At 65.6% G+C, this 20,196-nt stretch overlaps 3 protein-coding genes across 5 annotated transcripts in view; 1 reads left to right on the top strand and 2 right to left on the bottom strand.

Moving 5' to 3' along the window:
• The first annotated feature begins 1,178 nt into the window (after nt 1–1,178).
• On the top strand, nt 1,179–6,430 carry SIGIRR (single Ig and TIR domain containing). 2 transcript variants are annotated; one of them, XM_027662030.1, is made up of 11 exons: nt 1,179–1,419; nt 1,894–2,021; nt 3,186–3,310; nt 3,575–3,761; nt 3,856–3,986; nt 4,166–4,306; nt 4,400–4,543; nt 4,621–4,723; nt 4,803–4,953; nt 5,553–5,733; nt 5,878–6,430. In XM_027662030.1, exons 3-11 carry the CDS (start codon nt 3,304–3,306, stop codon nt 6,069–6,071), a joined length of 1,239 nt encoding a protein of 412 aa, XP_027517831.1. In that variant the 5' UTR covers nt 1,179–1,419; nt 1,894–2,021; nt 3,186–3,303; the 3' UTR covers nt 6,072–6,430. The 2 variants fall into 2 exon arrangements, with proteins under 2 accessions (XP_027517831.1, XP_027517830.1); XM_027662029.1 differs by lacking the exon at nt 1,894–2,021.
• A 277-nt stretch (nt 6,431–6,707) lies between these two features.
• On the bottom strand, nt 6,708–15,586 carry PKP3 (plakophilin 3). 2 transcript variants are annotated; one of them, XM_027662024.1, is made up of 14 exons: nt 15,489–15,586; nt 14,094–14,277; nt 13,049–13,125; nt 12,132–12,850; nt 11,595–11,718; nt 11,259–11,463; nt 10,831–11,005; nt 10,494–10,611; nt 10,068–10,235; nt 9,586–9,771; nt 9,179–9,332; nt 8,716–8,908; nt 8,217–8,304; nt 6,708–7,975 (listed from the first exon to the last, which is right to left on the bottom strand). In XM_027662024.1, the coding sequence occupies exons 1-14, from the start codon at nt 15,498–15,500 to the stop codon at nt 7,940–7,942; spliced, it is 2,439 nt and encodes an 812-aa protein (XP_027517825.1). In that variant the 5' UTR covers nt 15,501–15,586; the 3' UTR covers nt 6,708–7,939. The 2 variants fall into 2 exon arrangements, with proteins under 2 accessions (XP_027517825.1, XP_027517824.1); XM_027662023.1 differs by lacking the exon at nt 15,489–15,586 and having other exon boundaries at nt 14,094–14,316.
• A 3,845-nt stretch (nt 15,587–19,431) lies between these two features.
• Nucleotides 19,432–20,196, bottom strand: part of B4GALNT4 (beta-1,4-N-acetyl-galactosaminyltransferase 4) — a 13,137-nt gene continuing 12,372 nt past the window's right edge. Inside the window, exon 19 of the mRNA XM_027662020.1 lies at nt 19,432–20,116. Coding sequence (XP_027517821.1) covers nt 20,002–20,116 — 115 coding nt within the window. The 3' untranslated portion in view covers nt 19,432–20,001. The remainder of the gene's footprint in view (nt 20,117–20,196) is intronic.

Below are 20,196 nucleotides of genomic sequence, written 5' to 3'. Positions count from 1 at the left end.
TTACCTACCACAGGGATAACCCTGATGGACAAAAAAGGTCTTATCAGCTCCCTGTTTGATCCCAAACTTCCTCACACCCTTGCCATCCCCAGGACCTGGGCTTGTTCCATGTGATCCTTTACTATCCCAAAAATCCAAGAGGTTTACGCTGGATTTCACAGCCAGAGCATCACAGTGTCTGTCACATGTGTTGAGCAGTGTAGCCCCCCCCAGAAAGGGCTGCTCCATCACCTGCTGCCCCAAACACACGCAGCCAACAGCTGTGGGGCACAGGAGCAGGGGATTCTTCCCAGAGCTCCAGGGGGTTTCCCTCTGTTCCTTTTGCCCCCACAACAAGCCAACAGCACCAGCATTTTACATCATAACCAATGAGGAGTCAGAGCCAGGCTGTTTTTCCATGTGAACAGACTCACAGACCTACCTGTGACCTGTACCTGTCTATTCTGTATTTATATATATATAAACACATGCACACACACATTCACACTCAGGGCCATTTGCTTCCCTTTTTGGCCCCAAAGCACGTGCTGGTCGATGCTTTTGGTGCTCAGCACCTGCAGTTCATGTTGGTGTTTCTCCAGAGGCTGGTGGTGCTGCCACTGTGACCAACCTGCGCCTGGGGTGTGCTGAGGCTCTAATCACCTCCTTGCTAATTAATTCAGGTGATACCTGCTGTCCACAAGCGGCCACGGCCAGATCCAGCCCCCCACGGGCAGTGCCAGCTGGAGCAGCCACCTCCAGCACCAGCTCCAACCAGCAAAGGGGCTCTAAAGTCACAGAGAGAAGGAAACAGAGAAAACAGGAGACCCCACAATGCCCACAGGCACAGCCAACAGACTCCCCCAGCTCCTCCCAGTAACTCACCTCCACGACCCCAAAGTGCACACCATGACCCCAAAGTGCAGTCCCCAACTTCAACCCATCCCCTGGAACACCCCCCCGACATCCTCCCTGCCTGGTGGTGGGGGGAAATGGGGCAGGTTTCATCTTGCCCCGACACCTCAGTGGGTTTTTCCAGCCACAGAAAAACATGGGGTTCCACCACAGCCCCCAAGCCTTGTGCCACTCGCGTGTGCCTGGCAGGCTGGCTGGGTTGTTGCCCCCCTCTTCTTTTCTCCTTTATTCTCTCTCTTCCCTTCACCTGAAGCCAGATCTGTTGGATTTTTTTTTTTTCCCTGCAGGTTCAGGTGGAGGTGGAGCAGCAGGAGGGAGGGACGGCCAACCCTTCCCACAGGCCTGGAGCCCAGGGATTGGGGCGGCGGCAGCGCCCGGCCGAGGGCAGGGGCTGAACCGGGAGGAGAAATAGATAAATTATTAAAACAAAAGAAAAAGAGAAAACCCCAGCACTGATCTGGCCGGTCTGGTCGGCTCGAGCAGGAGGGGACAGGCAGGAAGCCTGAGGCCGAGGAAACTCCGAAGGTAAACGCAGCTCTGTTCCGCTTCCCTTTCCGCGCCGATGCCGCCTCGGACAGGGTCAGCAGGGTTTCAGCCTCGCCCCACACCCTGTGGTTCTCCTTGGGTTCTCCTTCACTCTCCCCTCTGGTTTTTCTCTGACTCTCTATCCCGATTTCTGCTGCCCCACAACCCCCTGGCCACTGTGCCTCCCTGCCCGCCTCGCTTTCCCCATGGCTGAGCTCCAGGGAATGCTGCCCCCCAGCCAGCACCCCCCGCCCCATGGCACCCACCATCTGGGGTGTCCCCAACCCCAAGATGTGGGAAATGGGAGCTGCAGCTGCCCGTTAGCGGGTGCTCCTCCCTCCCTTGCACTCAGCAGCCCTGGCACCCACTCCCCTGTGGGCATCCAGCGCCATGTCAGGAGCAGGGGGGGCTTTGGGACCTCCCCACACTCCCTGGCCAGGCTGAAGCTTGTTGGGGCTTCCTTATTCCAACCAGCTAAGGGAAATGATTTAGGAGTGACCCATCCAGGCTGGAGTGAACAGAGCTGGAGCATCCTGCCAGGCAGAGACAGCCCCATGCCACCCTGGTGATCATCTCCCATCCTTTCTGCAGGTGAAATCCAGGTGGGCTGGCCCTCCTCCACCCCTTACTCTTCCTTCCTTGGCCATGGAGAAGCCCAGTTAATCCTTTAGGTACAAATCATTTTGCTGCTGCTCAAGCTGAATGTGTCCCCCGCGTACCTTGACCCCCTGTTTAACCCCAGGCTGGTACTGGGCTGTGCCAGAGGGGAGCACACCGTGCCCCCATCCCTGCTCTGAGCTGAGCTGCACCACAGACCACCCCCTTCCCCTTCCACACCAGCAGACACAGCTTCTCCAGGCTGAGCCCAGCCCTGCTGCCACCCAAAATCAGGGTGCAGCCGAGAGTGCCAAAGCTCCAAGGAGAAGAGGCAGCTGGGAGAGGCTTTCCCCACTCCTGACCCCCAGAGTTAGGCCGGGTGTTTACGATGGAAACACCAGCACCGTGATGTCCTTGAGACTCCCACCTCAGCCCTGGCACCCCCATCACCAACACCAGGGCTCTGTGGGTGTTTGGGGATGGCAGAGTCCGACCTTGCCAGGCTCTGCTCTGCCATCTGCTCCCGGCATCTGCCTCTTCCCACGGGGCCACAGTAGTGCCACCGCTGCCTATTGTGTGAGGGGGGGTCTCCATGTGCCATCCCTGTGCTCCCCACTTTCGCCTGGCACATCATGCAGCTGTGCCAATCCCTGGCCACAGCCATGGGGTAGCAACCGGACACGCCGGGAACACGGCACCCGCTGGAGGAGCTCTCCTGCGTTTCCATAAACAAACTGTCCTGCTGTTAATTAGCGAGTTCAAGGGCATGTCAGGCTGGAGGCAGCTCTGCAGCTCGTGGCGGGCTTGGCAAGCAGAGGGAGTCCTGCTGAGCCCTCCCAAGGCACGGATTCCCAGGAAGGTGCTGCACACCCTCTGGCTGAGCTCGCTTCCCCTCCCTGGTCTTGGGTTTGAGCTGAAGCCGCATTCTTAACATCCCACAGCACCCGGTTGGTCATTAATCACCTCCCACCCGCAAATCCACTGTTGGGAAAGCCAGGCTAGGAGCCGGCACAGGAAGGGCAGTGGCCACCACGCCGTGGGTGGGACTCTGGCTTTACCACAGAGCATCACCCACCACCCCCAGACCGAACTGCTGCGGGGACCGATGGGGATGGCCGGGCACTCCCGGAGCAGGCAGTGCTCACGGAGCCATTCCTGGTCTCTCCCAGGCCCAGCCCGCCCTGTGGCAGAGGCAGGTGGACTTTGCCCCCCCCGGAAGACGCTGCACACAGGGGTGCACGCAGGGCCCTCCGGGGATGCCGGCAGCGCCCGTCACCTGAGCACACTATGGCAGGTAGGCGAAATCCAAACTCTCACCTGCTCTCAGCTGGGAAGGGTCCCCGTGCAGGCACAGCTGGGGGTCCTGCTCTGGCTTCACCTCACGGGGTGGGAGAGGGTCCATCCCAGCCCCCAAAACTGGCTCAGCCTGTTGCTAACCAGCCCCGAGCGCTGCTCGCTGCCAGACCCCCACGGCAGAGCTTGTTTTTCCGGGATGGCTACGACAGCAGGGAACTGGATCAGCTGTCCCATCCAAAGCCCCTCCCTGCTGTGCCCCCAGACCTCTGCAGCGTGCCCCCCGAGATCCTGGTCCCGGCTGCCAACGAGACACTGGACCTGGCGCTGGGGAGCCAGGTCGTGCTGAACTGCACTGTCCGCTGGGCCGGGGCCGAGAGCTGCCGGCCCGTCCCTGCCTGGAGCAAGGATGGGCAGTGGCTGGGCAATGGGAGCAGCCAGGACACCGCCTGGTAAGGAGCTGGCCCTGGGGACACCCATCCATCCTGGGGGGGAAGGTGTGTGTCACCAAACAGCCCAACCCATGGCGGCCCCATCTCCCCTCAGGTCTGCCCAAAACGCCTCAGAGCAGCTCCTGGCCACCGTCCTGCACCTCAACCTCACCCACGATGACGACTTTGGGGTGTTTGCCTGCTGGCTCAGCAATGCCACAGCCACCTTCACCCTGCAGCGAGCGGGTAGGGACAGGCTGGGGACAGGGAGGAGACACCCCCATGGAGAGCCCACGTGCCATGGGGGATTGATGCGGGTAACAGGAGCACTGCTGCCTCTCCTGGGGTGCAAATCTTCACCAAACCCAGAAAACCCAGGCCAGGGCCACCAGCCACACTCACCGCGTCCTTCCCTGTCCTGGCAGAGACAGCAGGGCACGTGCCGGCGGTGCTGGCAGCCCTCCTGGTCCTGGCACTCCTGGTGCTCCTGGCTGCGCTCTACGTCCGGTGCCGCCTGAACGTGCTCCTCTGGTACCGGAACCGCTACGGCGAGCTGGAGATCAACGGTGAGCCAGAGGGAACAGCTCCCCTGGGAACAGCCTCCTCTGGTCCGGGGGCTCACAGACCCCTCCCCTGTGACGCCCTGTGGCTCTCCCCAGACGGGAAGCTGTACGACGCTTACATCTCCCACGCCGCCGCCCCCGACGACCGAAAGTTCGTCCACTTCATCGTGAAGCCGCAGCTGGAGAACCGCTACGGCTACAAGCTCTTCCTGGACGAGCAGAACATCCTGCCCAACTCAGGTAGGCACCAGCCCCCCATGGGGCTGGGCAGGGTGGTCACACGGGCGCCCAGGGGCTTGAGACCCCTTTGCCCACAGAGCCATCAGCCGACCTGATCATGAACGTCAGCCGGTGCCGGCGCCTCATCGTGGTCCTCTCCGTGGCGTACCTGGAGCAGGATTGGTGCAACAGCAGCTTCAGGTAGGAGCCGAGCAGCTCCCATGGGAGAGGAGAGGGGCTGGTGGGTCCCTCACCCCTCTGCCATGTACCTGTCTCGCAGGGAAGGGCTCTGGAGGCTGCTGGAGCTTTCCAGGAAACCCATCTTCATCGTCTTCGAGAGCCAGTACCGGGAGATCACCCACCCTGCCATCACCCTGCTGAAGCAGCACCGGAGCACCGTGACCCTGCTGGTGTGGCGATCCGGCTCCATGGTGAGCTCCCTTCCATCCCCAGCACCTCTCTTTTTGTCAGCCTCCTGTGTCAGCCTCCCTGCTGCCCTCTGGGGCTGCTCCGTGGTGAGAGCTGAGCAGGACCGATCCCAGCAGCACCCCGCTTCCGTTCCCAGCTCCCCATTTTGTGTCAGCCTCCCTGCTGCCCTCTGGGGCTGCTCCCCAGGCTCCAATGCTAAAGAGCAGCTTGGGGCACTCGTCTTTTAGAGGCAATTTAAAAATGCAACCGGAACAGCCCTGGATCTGGGTGCTTACCCCCAAACCCGCACAGTCAGGGCCCTGTGATGTTCCGGGGTCTCCCCAACCCCAGCTCTGGGAGCAGAGTTTTGGCCCGCGGCTGCTCCGGCCATTTCAGGGCCAGGCTGGGAGCTGGAGCCCTGAGGAGTGTTCCAGCAGGTCGGGCAGGTTTCTCCGCCGGCGCGTGGGCACGATGCCACACCGGAGCACGGCCCTCACCTTGGCTGAGCTCCCACCGCCAGGAAGAGTGAGCCAAGCCTGTGAAACCCTCCCCAGCACCGTGTGGGGCCAGGTTCGGCTTTGCCGTGGTCCCAGCGTGGCTCATCTCCCCCCTGACCCTGCAGACCCCATCATCGGACTTCTGGAAGGAGCTGTGCCTGGCCCTGCCACGCAAGGTGTCCTTCCAGGGGAGCGTGGGGGACCCGCAGACCCAGCTGCAGGAGGACAAGGACCCCATGCTGATCCTACACAGCAGCTACCTGGACAGCACGGGAGACCTCGACCCAGATGGGGACCTTGGCACAGGTCCGTGTCTGCTGCTGTTCCTCCTGGGGGGACAGATGCGTGCTGGAGGTCACCTCTGGGCTTTGCCACCCCTTCTTGTGGCAGAGCAGGCTGGGTCCAGCTCCTTCTCTCCGCCACCTAAATCCATCTCCCTGCTCCTGCCAGGCCTCCGAGGGCGCATCTTCGGGAGCCCCCCGCCCCCCCGCCTGGGCACTCCCGGCATTCCGGCTGCCGGTGGGACGGAGGACGCGCAGCTCCGGGACGGCCACAGGCCCGAGATCGACGTCTCGGACCTGGGATCGCGCAACTACGGCGCCCGCACGGATTTCTACTGCCTGGTGACAGAGGATGACATCTGAGCAGAGCCACAGGCCAGAGACACGGTGTTCCCTCTCCCTGTGGGGACGCCCAGACCAGGTCACGGCAGAGGAGCCCGGGCATTACGATGGGACCACCAGAGCCATGGTCGTGGTGGGAGAGCAGGAGCTGGCTCTGTGGTGGAAAACCAACCCCAGGAACACCCTGCCCACAGTACCTGGGTGCTGGGCCCCGTCCCTCGCCGTGGGCGGCAGGGACATTCTTCCTGCGTGATGGACAAGCGCTGGGATGGGCGATGCCCTCCAAGGAGCAGCCCCAGCCCCAGGGAGTGCCAGGCGGGAGTGGCAGCAGTACCTCTGCCCCACAGGAACCCCGTGGCAATAAAAGGCTGCTGCACCCAGTGGGTCTGTCCGTGGCACGGACAGGGGTGACACCAGGGGGGGACACGGGTGACACGGGGCGGGGGTTTCCCTACCACAGGCAGCAGGGTGGGCAGCTCTGTGCTGCGTCCCTCCCACACCAGTGTCCCTGTCACACCGACTCAGAGCCACACCGGGCACAGTGAGCGGGGTGGCACTGCGGGGTGAGCTCACCCCATGCTGGTTACCCCAAGGTCCTGGTGTCCCTGGGGTGCTGTCCCCCCTCCCACGTGCCAGCCAAGCACAGAGGCAGGTGGGCATCGTTCAAGGCCTTTATTTCAGGGGTGCACAGGGCTCGGGGGGGGGGTGTACACTGAGAGCTGGGGAGGCAAACACCCCGTGACCCCCAGCCGGGACCGCGCCGGGTGCTGCTCACCGAGGGGGCCACGTCAGCCCCGGATGCAACCCTTCTGGCAGCACCACCCCCTTCCCCAAACCCTCCCACCCCTCCACCTACTCTACCTCGTTCCCCCCGGGGTGTGCTGTGCCCCCCAAGCGCAGAGGCTGCTCCCCCCAGCCCCAAACCCGCCGGCAGCCCGAAGCCACCCCCCAGCCCACCCGCCTGGCCGAGCTTTAGACCTGCTGCCCCGCCTGTGCCCAGCACCGAGGCAGCCAGGGGCACTGGGGGCATCTCCCCACCCACGGGGTGACGCTGCTCGGCAAACACGACCCGGCCGGCCCTGCCCGGATCCTGCTCCCGCTGTGCCAGCTGGGCCCAGCCCTGGCAGCAGCTGGGGAGGAGCGGCAGCGGCGGCTCTGCCACGCTGGGGCAGTCCCCACGGGGTGACAGATGGGCTCCAGGGACACCCCTGGTTTCCTGCAGCGAGGGCACGGGCAGCCCCAGTGACACACATCCCTCTACCCGATGACACCGGCAAAGGGGGCACGCAGCACCACATCCCGCTCCCTGCAGCCCCTGTGCCACCCCATTAACTGTGGGAAGCCACCTCAGAGCCCTCTAAGCCCCCCAAGCCATGCAAAGCCCCGTCCCCACCCAGCTGGGGCACAGCACACGTATTCCACAGCACATCCCACACTGGTGCAGGGCACCGACACCCACCCAGCCCTGTGGCTCAGGGAGCTGGGATGAAGCAGCCCTGAAAGCCCCCCTGACCCAGCATTGCTCTACAGGAGCCTTCCCAAATCCCTGTGGTTCCTGCCCCTCTGTCAAGTTGCGGGACAAGCCAAGTTTTGCAGCCAGCTGCCTGAGGGTGGGGAGGGTCCCCAAGGGGTGCTGTGAGGCAGACCCCTACTAATGGGGTCCCTGTGGGGCCCCACAGCAGAGCCAAAAGCAGCCTCTGGGTTTAAGGCTGGGCAGGAGGGAGGACACGTGTCCCCCAGCACGGGAAGGGGACCCAGCAGAGGGGGAGGCGCACGGGATGTGGTGGGGACTAGGCTACAGAGGGGGGGTCCGATGGCGAGCAGCCTCCCCAGGGCGTGGCCGGCAGCACGGAGCATCCCAGCAGGGCATTCCAGCTCCCAGGGTGTCCTCACAGGCTGAGGAAGTCCTCCTTCCGGTACCCCTTCTGCAAGGAGACAGACCCCCATCACACAGGGCAGTGGGAATGTGCACATGGACCCCAGAGACATGCTCTGGGAAGTCCCCACCTCTCAGGAGGGGCAGGCATGGAGTGGGGACCTGCCGTGTGCTGGGAAGCACTGGGGTGGTGCGGCTCTCCAGGGTGGGTCCCCTGGCCCTGATTCCCTCGGGATGGCCCCCCAGACACACCCCCCCAGGATGCACGAGGCTCCAGAACGGGTACGTACCATCTTGAAGTCCCGGTGGAGCTTGGTGTACTGCCACATGTTTCCCAGGAGGCTGGCTGCGGCTCGGGAGGACTTCTCGTTGTCCGAGCTGGGACAGGCATAGGATGCAGTGAGTTTTGGGGATGGCTGAGCATGGGATGGTGCCCACCAGCCCAAGGAGACCATCCCAGAGGGGCCTGGAGGGACTGGGGGCTCAGCGTGGGTGGGGAGAGGCAGGAGGCGAAAGGCTGGAGCCCACCACAACGGGCAGGAGGGAGGAGAAGCATCCTGACAGGAGAATGTGGCTGCAGGGACGGTGGGGTGCCCTAAGAGGGCGGCCCAGGGATGACAGGAGGCCACGAGGCCACTCTGAGCTGGTCTGGGGACTCCCAACACCAAAGGAAGGGAAGGGAGACTTGTTGTGACCCTCTTCCACCGCGCTGGACCAGGGGAGGAAGCGAAGAGCAGGACGGGAGCCCAGGTGGGAGCTGGGACAGCCAGGAGGAGAGGGAGCACCCACCTGTCCCGTCGCTTCTTGATGAAGAAGAGCTTCCTGAGGCCGTCGAAGTAGACGATGTCGCGGGCAGCCATGGGGCTCTCCACCACCAGGTTGTTGAGCACGGCGATGATGTTCACGATGACATCGGCGGGCGGTGCCTTGTCCCCCACGCTCCCGGGCAGCTTCTCGATCAGGTGGCTGACCACCTTGGTGGCTGCGGGCAAAGGGCACGTCAGGGCTGGTGGCCAGACCCAGGGGACACGCGGCAGTCCCCGGGGGGCAAGGAGGGGACAGAGGGTCGAGCCGTGTCTGGGAACAGGGGATGGACCAGCCCACGTGCTCAGCTGTGAGCAGGGATGGAGCAGGCAGGACGGGGCTGGGACGGGGCTGGGGTTAACTGCAGACCAGGTCGAGGAGGAAAAGGCTGCAAGTCACCTGTTGGGCAACCCCCCGACCCCAGCCTCGCGTGCCCCCCGGCACTCACACATCTCATCCTTGTTGCGGGCGTGGCGGGACAGGTTGCGGATGAGCCCGGTCAGGGAGCGCAGCTGGTGGTGGTCGGCGGTGCGGACACGGTCCAGCACGGGGTTCAGGATGCGCTCCTGCTCCAGCGCCAGCCGGCTCAGCACCCCTGCCCACTGCCGAGGCAAACACACCTGCTTGGAGCCTCCCGCGGGCACCCACCGCTCCTCCTCCGCTTCCTTCTCCTCCCCCTCCTCTTCCTCCTCCCCTTCCTCCTCCCGCTCCGGGGGTCGGGGTGACCCCTGCCCAGGTGATGACCCAGGAGAGGAGGTGCCTCCCCTCCCGGAGGTGTCCCCCATTCCCGGGCACAGTTGTGACGGCCACGCGGTGGGGACCACCAGGCTGGCCCCGGGGACCCCCGCGCCTCACCCTGCGGTCCCCGGCCGTGATGTTCTGCAGGGCGCCCGAGGCCGCCTCCGTCGTGTGCTTGTTGAGCTCGCAGCGCTGCAGCAGCCGGTTGTAGATGCCCACGATCTGCGGGTTCCAGAGCCACTCCATCCCCTTGGGGTCCTTGGAGACCTCCGTGAAGGTGACGATGTCCGCGTTCAGGTAGTGCTGAGGGACGGGGGCACCGTTAGACTCTGGAGGTGGCCCCTCCGCAGTGTCCCTCCCTGCCGGTGTCCCCTCCTCCCTGCCTGGGCAGGGACCTGGCAGGTCACCCCGGCTGCGTCATGCCCCGTGGCACGGAAAAGCGGGGTTTCAGCACCCTGATTCACCCTCTGCTGAGCTCACCCGTGTGTCCCACCCACCCGAGGCTGGCGTCCACCTCCGCCCCAGCACCACCTCTGCTGCCAGCGCTTCCCAGCGCCAACCCCGCCCCGGTGACACGGCCACCACATGCCCCCGCTGACCTCACGGGCCTTCTTGCTCTGGGGGCTGAAGCAGCCCACCAGCTCCCCCGTCACCGTGCCGCCGGCGCCCCTCCTGTGGCCCTCGAGGCGCTGGAGCGAGGACGGGGGCATCTCGTCGTACAGGCGGTAGGAGAGGTTGCGCAGGACACAGACGGCGTTCTCCACGCTCTGGGGGCGAGATGGGACACGACGGTGCCATCCCGTGCCACCTGCCAGGGTGTCCCCAGCTGGCACAGCCCCCGGGGTGGGATCCCGGGGGGGCTCCGTGCCCAGCCACGACACCGGCTGTGCCTGCTGTGCCCAGGGAGCCCGGATGGAGCCGGGCTGGTTCTCCCACCATCACATCCAAGACGTGACTTTGCACCACGACAGCCACCAAGAGTGGGGAGCAGCAGCTCAGCCCCCCGCCCAGCACCCAGGACTCACCTTGTCCTCTGACTTCCCCACTTCCAGGGAGCTGTTCACGTAGTGGATCATGGAGTCCACCAGCCCATGGCACTCTCGCATCTTCTGCCGGGTCTGTTGGCTGGCGGAGCTCAGGTTCCTGCACGGGAAGGGGGGTCCATCACGGAGAGAAAAGGATCTGCCACAGCCCCCTCCTGCCCCAGGCACCCCATGGAGGGGGCAGCCGGTACCTCCCCATGGGGCTGACCAGATTTTGCCGGGGTACACGAGCGGGAGGGACCCCAGAAACAAGCCCTGCAAACCCCGCTCTTCCTCAGCCCAAAACTTTTCCCCCAGTGGGAGCACCCAGAGCAGGTACCTGAGGAAGCCTGTGGAGTTATAAAAGATCTCTGCCTCTGAGGGGTTCTGCTGGATGACACCCGAGCCCCCCAACCCAGAGAGGGGGACCAGGACCAGGTCCGTGAGCTGCTCCAGCGTGTCCCGCGCCAGGCGATCCTTCAGGTTGTCGCTGGAGGAGAGATTCCACAGGATCCCTGCACAGAGCGGGGGGATCCTCAGTTCCAGAATGGCTGGAAAGCACATCCACCCCAACTCACCTCCCTGAGGGGGGGCTCGTACCGACCACCCACGGCCAGGAGCAGCCATGGGGCAGGGAGTGTGACAAAGGATGCAGAGGGGTCACCCGCGTGCAGCACCATCCCAGCCCTGCTCACAGGGTGGGAGGGGGGAGTGCAGTGCCACCCCCGGGGGAGGGGACCCCCTGCCCACCCCGCCGTCGTCCCCAACCTGTGACGTTCTTGCGGAGCTCGTCGTCGGGCTCTCTCAGCGTGCGCATGAGCTCGTAGATGCCGTTCTCCTCCACCAGCGCCAGCTTGTTCTCGGCGTTGTCGTAGATGAGGTTGCGCATGGCGCCGGTGGCGTGGCGCTGCACCTCCTGGTTCGGGCTGTTGAACAGCTTCACCAGCTTGGGCATGGCCTGCAGGCTGCGGGCCTGGGGGACAGCCCAGGGGGTCAGACATGCTGCGCTCCCAGGGCTCCCTCCAGCCCTTCCTCCCGCCCTGGGGCGCCCGCTGTGCTGGAGGGGCCGGGGCACCCCCTTCTCCCACGGCTCTGGGGGCTCACCTGCTTCTTGGCGCTGCTGTCGCTGTAGCACTTGTGCTGCAGGTAGGCAGCGCCCAGCACCTGGAGGTTGGGGTCACTGGCTATCAGGTACTTCACTGCCGAGGGCAGGTCGATGTCGTCAAACCTGGAAGCACAGCCAGGTGAGGGGGAGCCCCAGCACAGTGTCCCGCAGGGTTCTCCACCTCTGCACCCACCACATCCCACTTCTCTGAGAGCCCCACCAAGCCATCTCCCTCTCCACCACGTCCCACGTCTCCTAGGAGCCTCCCAGCCCACCTCCTTCCCACTGTGCTCCAGGGCGCAGGACTCCAGTCCAGCAGGATGAGCACCTTCCCTCCCCTGTGTCTCAGGATGTGTCCAGGAAGGAGCCAAGGCCGCAGGCAGGACACACTCAGAGGTCAGCCCGTGCCACGGGACCAAGCCGTGCCCACCATCCCACCCCTCCTCCCACATGCCTTGTGCCTGGTGGGAGCTGGAGGGGTTCACCCTCATGGGTGAACCTCATAAGCATCCCCGGAGCAGCCCCACGGCACTCACCCCCCGGCGTGGTGCCCGAGCAGCGTCCCGTGCCCGTTGTACATCTCCATGGCGCGCGGCTCCGGGAGGTGGTGGCCGGACTCGGCCAGGCTGCGCACGGAGGGGGCGCGGGAGCCGTGCTCCCCCAGCCCCAGGAAGGCGCCCGTGCCGCCCGCGGACACTCCGCCGAAGGAGCCGGCGCTCAGCCGCGAGCGGTTGTTGCTCTGGAAGCGCTGGAGCGTCCGCATGGCGGGCGCGCGGATGGTGCGGCTCGGCGGCCCCTCGGCCCCCTCCAGCCACTCGCAGCCGGCCTTGGCGGCCGTGCCGGCGCTCAGCTGCCGCTCGAAGGCGAAGGAGCGGGCGAAGCCGCCGCCGCCGCCCTGGCTCTTGTAGAACGGGCGGTGCCCCGGCGCGTCCAGCTGCTCCGAGAGGACGCTGTAGCGGTCGTCGGCGAGGCCGGGGGGCTGCAGGGGCCCGTCCGCCAGGCGCAGGGAGCGCAGCGACAGCGTGTCGAAGTTCTGCCGGCTGCGGTAGGTGCGCTCGTGGAAGGAGCTGGGCCGCGGCGAGGTGTTGGCCGCCTGCGAGGCCGCGTAGCCGGCGCCGTAGCCCCGGGCCTTGGCCAGGCCCCCGTTGCTGATGGTGGCCACGCGCTTGTGCGGGGTGAGGTCCACGGCCGAGCGGGAGGACCAGCCGCTGCCCCGCAGGGTGCCGAAATCCTTCTTGGCCAGAGGTTGGTACAGCTGGGGGGGAAAGCAAGGGCTTAGGAAGGGCAAGAGTCTATTCCTCCGTCCCCGCTGCGGGAGAGGAAAGGATGGAGCCCAGAGCCCTCCTCTTGGCACAACCAAAGCTACAGCAGGGGCTGGGTCTCCGCCGGCATCCCCAGCCAGCACAGTGATGGGCACCAGTGCAGGGTGGGGAATAAACCCCCCAGTACATACCGAGGCTTTGGGGTCCACACCATTGCTCTGGGAGCGGGAGCTGAAGGAGGGGTGCAGGGTCGTGCCATAGTGACCACCTGAGGGACAGCGACAGAGGGGTCAATGCAAGCACAGAGGGGTAAAAGGGAGTCCTAGGGATCAAAGACACCCCCCCAGCTCATCCCAGGGGAACCTGCTGTTGGAGCCCTGGCCGCGCCAGTGGCTCTGGGGGGATGAAGGGGTAGGAGGAGGCTGCCTTCGCCTGCCCGCTGGCCATGGGGAGCAGAAGTGGCCTCCCCGCCCTGCATCGTGCCCCGACGGCGAGGGCACTAATTGCCACCTTGGCGGGGACGCGGCGGCTCAGCCCGGTCCCCTCTGCCACAGCCGGATCAGCAGCACGGGCAACCCCAAAAAAGACAGTCCTGGTTTCTCCTGGGATGGGACCCTGACGGGGTCTGGACACCCCACTGGGCCCATGGGCACCTCACACTGCCCATCTGCTGTGCCAGCGCCCCAGGGCTGTGGACAGGACAGGATGGGGACACCGTCAGCCCCGGCAGTGCTGGGAGCGTGACTCACGCCTGCACCTCGGGCAGGGGGCCAAGGGGGGTCTGTCCCCACCACCGGGGTCCCCCAGCACAGGGGTGGGGGGCTCAGGGATCCTGTGCAGTGCCGGGCGAGGCGGCAGGGCGGAGGCTGCCGGCGCAGACGTTAAATGGAGGAGCTGGAGCCTGGCCAGTGGTGCTGCTCAGAGCCGGGGGGGGCTCTGCCAGGGCGGGAAAAACCGTCCCCCTCCCAGCCCAGCGTGAGGCACGGGACCCCCCCAGTGCAAATCCCTCCTGGGGCAGGTGGGGGAACTGAGGCAGGACTCCGAGTGTGGCGAAACCAGGCCACGCTGGGGGCTGTGCTACCCCTGTCCCGGTGCTGGGGGTGCTCGGGGGTGTTCGGGGGGCTCCGCCAGGGTGGAGGACACCCCCAAACCCCCAGCCAGGGGTGTGGCCGTATCCCAGTGCCACCCAAGGGGCTCCCACCGTGAGTGCCCCGGGGGTCCCGATTGGTCTCCCACCTCTGCTGCCGTCGGCGATGTCCTCGGGGCGGGTGGGCGCCGCGTTCCCCCGCAGCATCATGCGGATGCGGACCTGCTCCTGGACGCGGGCGCTGCGCAGCCGCTGGGTCTCGGCCGCCTCCCGGCCACGCTCGTCCAGCTGCCGGTCCGAGGGCAAGGCCAGGGAGCAGACGCCGGCCTCGGGCTGCAGGGCCGACAGCAGGAAGGCGTTAGTCTCCTGCATGGCGGCGGCGCGGGGGGCCCCGGCCAGCCCGGCCGCCCTGCGCAGGTGAGCGGCGGCTCAGCGCTCCCCAGCCCTAGGGAGGCTCCGTCCCGGCCCGTCCGGCCCGCCCCGCTGCCACGCCTCGCCGCCGCCGCCGGCGGGAAGGAGGGGGCCCCGTCGGGGCCACCGGCACCATCGTCACCGGCACCACCGGCACCGCCGCAGGTGGAGGAGCCCAGGGGCGACCTTGCGGGGACGAGGGCGAGAGAGAGGCAGGTGGTCCAGGGGTCTGGGGGGAGGTCATACTTTGGGAAAAGCCAGGATCCCCTCGGGCAGCTGTCTCCTTTACCTCCTAGGAGAGTCCTGGACCCCCCAGCAGCCCCCCTATTGATCCACGTGGCTCTGACACTGAGTCCCAGACCCCCACACTGTCCCTCCAATGAGCCCTGGAGTCTCACATGGTCTCCTAGAAGAGCCCCAGACAACATTCCCATTAACGCCCAGAGATTCAAACGGCCCTGACACTGAGCTCCAGACCCCTACATTGTCCCTCCAGTGAGCTCTAGACCCCCAGGGAACCTCCTAGGAGAGCCCTGGACCCCCCATATAACCTCTCTGTAGAGCTCTGGACCCCTGCATTGTCCCTCCAACGAGCCCCAGACCCCCATATGGTCTTCCAGGAGACCCCTACGCTCCCAGGAAGCTCCACAGCCAGCCCCGCACCTCCCACATTACCCATCACTAAACCCCAGTTATCCTCCCCAGGCACCCCCAGGCTCCTGAGCCACTTTCCAGGGTCACCCTGAACCCCTCGGCAGCCCCACAAGGACCCCAAGCCCCCGGGTGCGCCTTGGGTACTGGGGGGCAGCCCGGAGCAGGGTCTCCCTGCAGTAATTCCTGGCCGGGCCCTCCCTGCTTTGCTTTTCAAATCAGCCGGGGAATTAAAGAACAACAATAATAAAAAAGGGGCGGCTGGGAGCCGCGGGCCCGCGGTGACGAACGCGGTGACTCAGCCCCTGCTGCCACCACAGGTACTAATTAGCCTCGCCCCACCTGCCGAGCCCAGCACAGCCGGACTGGGGGCCACCGCGTTCCCCCACAGCCCAGCGTGCTTAGGATCAACTCCCAAAATCCCCCCCCCTCCCGCAGTGTCAGGTCGCGCCGCCCTCCCGCAGCAGCCCCAGCTCTCTGACCGAGCTGCTCATCCCTGCCCTGAGTTGCGGCTGTTCTCAGCCACGGCCGGGCAGCGGCTCTGCCCCTGCTCGGGGACACGGTGGCTCGTCCCCGGCCGGGCTGGGCGGTTTGGGGCGAGCGTGGCCACGCGGGCCCGGCTGCAGAGCCAGCCCTGGCTCAGCGCTTGGCGTCACCGCGTTCCGGGCTGGGCCGGCTTTACAACACCCGGCGGATGACACCAGGTTTGCGCTTCGGTCGGGGGTGAAAAGGGCGGCTTGTCCCCGAGGAATGTGCCGCCGTCAGCAGGAGCCGAGGCTGGGGCGGGGTGGCAAGAGCTGCGGGCCAGCGTTTCGGGGTGACAGTCCCCTGGTGGCCTCCCCAAAACCCTCTCCGTGCCGCCGTCGTGCCAGGGACCCCCCCCCCCCCCCCGGCTGCGGGGGGGCTCCAGCCTCGCGGGTTTGTGCGGGCCCCCCTTCGCTCAGGGGTCACCGCTGACCCTTTTGGGGTACAGCACGCAGGAAGAACCCCGAGGCTCCCCCCTCTTCTCCCCGCTCGGCACCGCCCCACGGGCGCACCGGGTTTGGCAGAGCTCGGCGGGCGCTCCCAGCGCTCCGAGCCCGGATGAATCACGGGTTCCCCCCGCAGCGGGCGGGGAGGGGGCGGGTCGCTCCCTCTGCAAGCCAACGCTTGCCCGCCCTCCCCGTGCCAGGATCCCGGGGGATCGGGACCATCCCGGGAGCCCCCCCCCAGCCCCAGGGGACAAAGGGGCTTCAGGGACACCCACCAGCCCACTGGCAGCCCCGCTCTCCCCGGCTCTACCTCCCGACAGTACCCTGCAGCTTCCAGGTGGAAGCTGGGGGGGTCTCGGGGGGTTTGGGGCAGGTTTGGAGCCGGAACGGGCAGCGATCGCCTCGTCAAGCGGCTCCCTAATTGGGGAAGGGTCGAACGGGACGGGGATGCACCAAGGGACTTAAAAACAGCAAATCGGCACAAAACAAACAAACAAAACGCAACCAACCAACCAACCAAAAAAAAAAAACAAAACCAAAAAACCCATAACAAAACCCACCAGAAAACAACACAAGACATTGGGAGCTAAACCGAGGGATTCCCGGGAGGATCCGACCGCAGCCAGAGTGGTGATACAGAGTTAAACTCAACCGGGGCGTCCTTGAGGCTGTTGCTGACCCTCCTCAGCCTGGAGGCACCTCTGTCACTCCCTCGTGGGGTGACAAAGCCACATTCCCAGGGAGACCCAGCTCCTGGGAGCGCAGCATCCTCTCCCACTCCCCCCCTGCCCTCCGAGCTCCCCTCCCCACACCCGGGTCCCCCAGGGCTGGCCGTGCCCGCCGGTGCCATCGGCGTTTGGGCAGGGAGTGGCCGGCGTGGCTCACACGTAGCCCGGCCACCGCACGCACGTGCCAAGAGCCACACCAGGGACACCGAGGCACGAGGAGGGAGGGAAAAGCCTCCTGGGCACAGCTGGACAGAGTCTGGCAGCCGCCGGACCCGGCTGCTGGAGCCCCAGACCCCTGGCACCGGTGGGTGGGGACGGGTGGCAGGGTGGGTGGCACCGGCTCTCCGCGGGGACCCGCGGTGGGGACGGCCGCTGCGATGGCCACGCGACCGACTGGCACGTACCTGGCTGGGCGGCCCCGAGGGGCCGTTGCCCTGCAGCATCCTCCCGGCAGGCAGGTGCACCCCTGGGTGCTGCAGAGGGGTGCGGGTGGGCGCCGGCGTCTGCGGCAGGCGTGGGGCGCGCGGGGCCCGCCCCGCACCTCGCCCAACCAGTCTCCTCGGCGAGGTTTTTGCATGGAACCTGCTCGCCTCCCCACCGAGGCTGGGCTTTCGGGGCTCGCCGTGGCTCCTCAGAACCACCGGCACAGCGGGAGTGCCGGTGGAGGGTCTGGGGGTCCTGGCCCCGCCAGTGCAGCCGCGTCTCAGCCGCGTTCACGGTGCTGTAAAGAGCCCCCGTGGATCCCCACCGCCACCATGGCCGCGATCCAACGTGTCCTTCTCGCCTCATCCCCGTGAATCCCCAGCGTGGGCCACCCCTTGGTGCAAGAGGGAGGGATCGGGGGTGCCGGAGGGAGAAGATGGAGGGGAGGTAGAGCTTGGGGGGCACACGGATTTTTTGGGATGCAGGGGGCTCCCCCAGGTTCGCAGGGAGCGTGTTTGTGTGCGTGGGATGGAGCAGGAGCCCTTTGAAGCCAGATAAGCTGAGAGGGAGCATTTGAAACGGGCCAAACCAGTTTAGGGGCCACAATTTACCCCAGCACCGTGGCGCAGGTCCCCCCACCACACCCCACACTCACCGGGGGCTGCCGAGAGGGGACCCCCAGCAATGCCTGGCCCAGAACTGGAGGCTGCCAGGACCCTCCACACGGCCACTGCTGTCACGTGTGGCCTGTTCTCAGCCAGGGGCTGTTGGGAGGCTCCTGTGCTCCCTCCACCCTCCACAACCCCTTTGGTGGGGGGGCAGCCCCTCAGTGAGGCCACTCCAGGCTGGCGTTTGCCTCTGCACCCTGGACAAACCCTGATGCTTTTGCAGTGTCCCCGCAGGACAGGGAGAGCCAGGGCTGATCCTCCAGGAGTGGGGACCTGCCTGCACCCCGCTGTCACCTGGGGCTTCAACACCCAGCCCAGGAGAGGCTCCCTGTGGCTCCTGCAATCCCCACGATCCCTGTGTCATCCCATAGCCACAGCTCAGCCACCACCTGAGAAACGAACCCTCCGGCGCTGTGCTGCTGGCCCTGCCCCAAGCGGACACCATCAGCCGGCCCCAAACTGTCCCCAGCATCAGTGGGGATGGCACTGGTGCCACCAGTCCCTCCCAGCACCAGCGGCAGCTCTGAGTTTGGCTGGGCCCAGTGCCCATTCCAATGCTGGTGGCTTTTGGAGCTCTCCTGGCTGGGAAGCTACTGGAAAAGCTGTGCCTAAGGCCAGGCAGGTTTTGGGATGCAACTGGTGGCCTGGGGGGCCATGGGGCCACCCGCTCTCGCCCAGCCACAGACCAGCTCCCGGCGCAGCAGGCACAGCCCTCACCCACAACAAAGCGCTTCCAAAGTGCTGGAAAAAACCAGGAGCAGGGCAAGGAGAGGGGAGAAACAACCGCTGCCTGCCGGGACAGTCCCCTCCTGGCAGATCCTGGGGCCACAGGGACCGAATCCGGGATAAAAAGCCCACAGACCGCAGCTGTTTGCTGATGGCACGTGGGTGGCTGAGCCCCCCATGTCCACCCTCACCCCAGACCCTGGGGATGATCCGAGCGAGCCCGGGGGATGTGGGGGAATGAAACACTCGGGGGGGAAACTCCGAGGCTGTTTCAGCTCTCCCAGGGGAGCAGCCCAGGGGATCTGGGGGGACAGGGTGACTTGGAGCCCGTGGTAGGCGCGACACGACAGAATCCTCGAGGTGCCACCACAGCCAGGCACGGCCACGGGGAAGCACCAGCACAGAGCTGGGGCACCGGTGGGCATGGACAAGTGTGCCAGGGCAGGCAGGAGCACACGGAGCCACTCGTGGCTCCCCCCTGGCTGCCCTGCCCAGGGCAGCCCCCCATGGAGCCTGTGGGGTGCTGGAGGCTGCCCGGGTGGAGCCCAGGTGTGGGGCGGAGGCTCAGCAAGCCTGGGCATGTGGCTGGGCATTAAACAGGGTGCTGCCTCCTCCTTCTCCTCCTCCTCCTCCTCCCAGCACAGAAGGCTGCTGCCTGCTCTCACCACGGGGAGGGGACCCTTAGGGACCAAGGGACAGAGGCCAACCGGCAACCCTGCCCAGGTGTGGGGATGATGGAGCAGAGGGAAATCCCAGCCAAGACATTGATTTTATTTTTTTAAGAATAAAAAAAACCAAACCGAAACAGACAAAACTTCCTGAAAACAGCTTCCTACCTTATAATTTCACAGAAATTAGCTTGGAAACGTCATCTGCCCATACCTGCTGCAGGCTCTGCCCTATCCCCACCCCAGCCCAGCCTCCCACATCGTGTCCCCAAATGCAGGGCACAGCCAGACCCTTCTTCCCTCCACAGGGGTTCCACAGGTCCTGGAAGGGGAGCAGGAGCATTAGGGCAGCCCCAGTGGGTTCAGAGGCCCCCTCACACCAGTGGGTACCAGCAGCCCCCCCAAAGCTCAGCTCCCCAGCCTGACATAGGGACGAGGTACTTGGTATTTTGGGAGGGACAACAACAGGAAAGGGGCTGCAAAGTGAGCTCCAGTGGGGATCCTGGGTGACACTATTCCACTTCCATCATCCCCAGCCTGGCACGGCCTCCCAGGACCCAGCACAGCTCGTTGGGACCTGGCCCAGCCCCCCAAGACCCGCCGTCCCGGCACAAAGGAGTTAATAAATTCGTTGCTGACTAAGAAATTAGACCCTTAAGAAAACAAACACCGCCCACCTCGGCCCTCCCCGCTCCCCCTTCCCCAGGATAACTGCAGTGGGTGCTGGGGTGCCCTCCATGCCGGTGCCGGGGTGTGGCAGTCGGGGACAGGGGGGCATCAGGGTTTTTTGGCTACGGGCCAGGCTCGGGTGCTATTCCTTGGAGGGCTTCTTGCTGCGGGCGTTCCACATGCCGCGCTTGGAGTGGTAGTAGTGGTAAAAGTTCCTGAGGCGCAAGCGCTCCACCTCCAGCCCACTCTGGAGCACCCTGTGGATGGAGGGACGGGGCTCAGGGAATGGGTGGACGGAGGGACAGGGCTCAGGAGATGGATGGACGGAGGGACAGGG

The sequence above is a fragment of the Corapipo altera genome, unplaced genomic scaffold, assembly GCF_003945725.1.
Source record: "Corapipo altera isolate COAL_440 unplaced genomic scaffold, ASM394572v1 RXGC01000072.1, whole genome shotgun sequence".
In the NCBI taxonomy this organism is placed as follows: Eukaryota; Metazoa; Chordata; class Aves; order Passeriformes; family Pipridae; genus Corapipo; species Corapipo altera.
The sequence above is the reverse complement of the archived record's forward strand: the minus strand, read 5'-3'. Positions and strand labels throughout refer to the sequence as shown.

What these genes read in the sequence shown, in the direction of transcription:
- PKP3 (XM_027662023.1), bottom strand. Translation starts at nt 14,316, where the DNA reads ATGCAGGAGACTAACGCCTTCCTGCTGTCGGCCCTGCAGCCCGAGGCC. An exon ending in GCTCCGCAAGAACGTCACAG is followed by an intron (nt 11,006 to 11,258) that starts GTTGGGGACGAC and finishes CGCTCTGTGCAG; the next exon opens with GGATCCTGTGGAATCTCTCC. An exon ending in TCCACCGGGACTTCAAGATG is followed by an intron (nt 7,976 to 8,216) that starts GTACGTACCCGT and finishes GTCTCCTTGCAG; the next exon opens with AAGGGGTACCGGAAGGAGGA.
- SIGIRR (XM_027662029.1), top strand. An exon ending in CTTCACCCTGCAGCGAGCGG is followed by an intron (nt 3,987 to 4,165) that starts GTAGGGACAGGC and finishes CTGTCCTGGCAG; the next exon opens with AGACAGCAGGGCACGTGCCG. An exon ending in GAACATCCTGCCCAACTCAG is followed by an intron (nt 4,544 to 4,620) that starts GTAGGCACCAGC and finishes CTTTGCCCACAG; the next exon opens with AGCCATCAGCCGACCTGATC.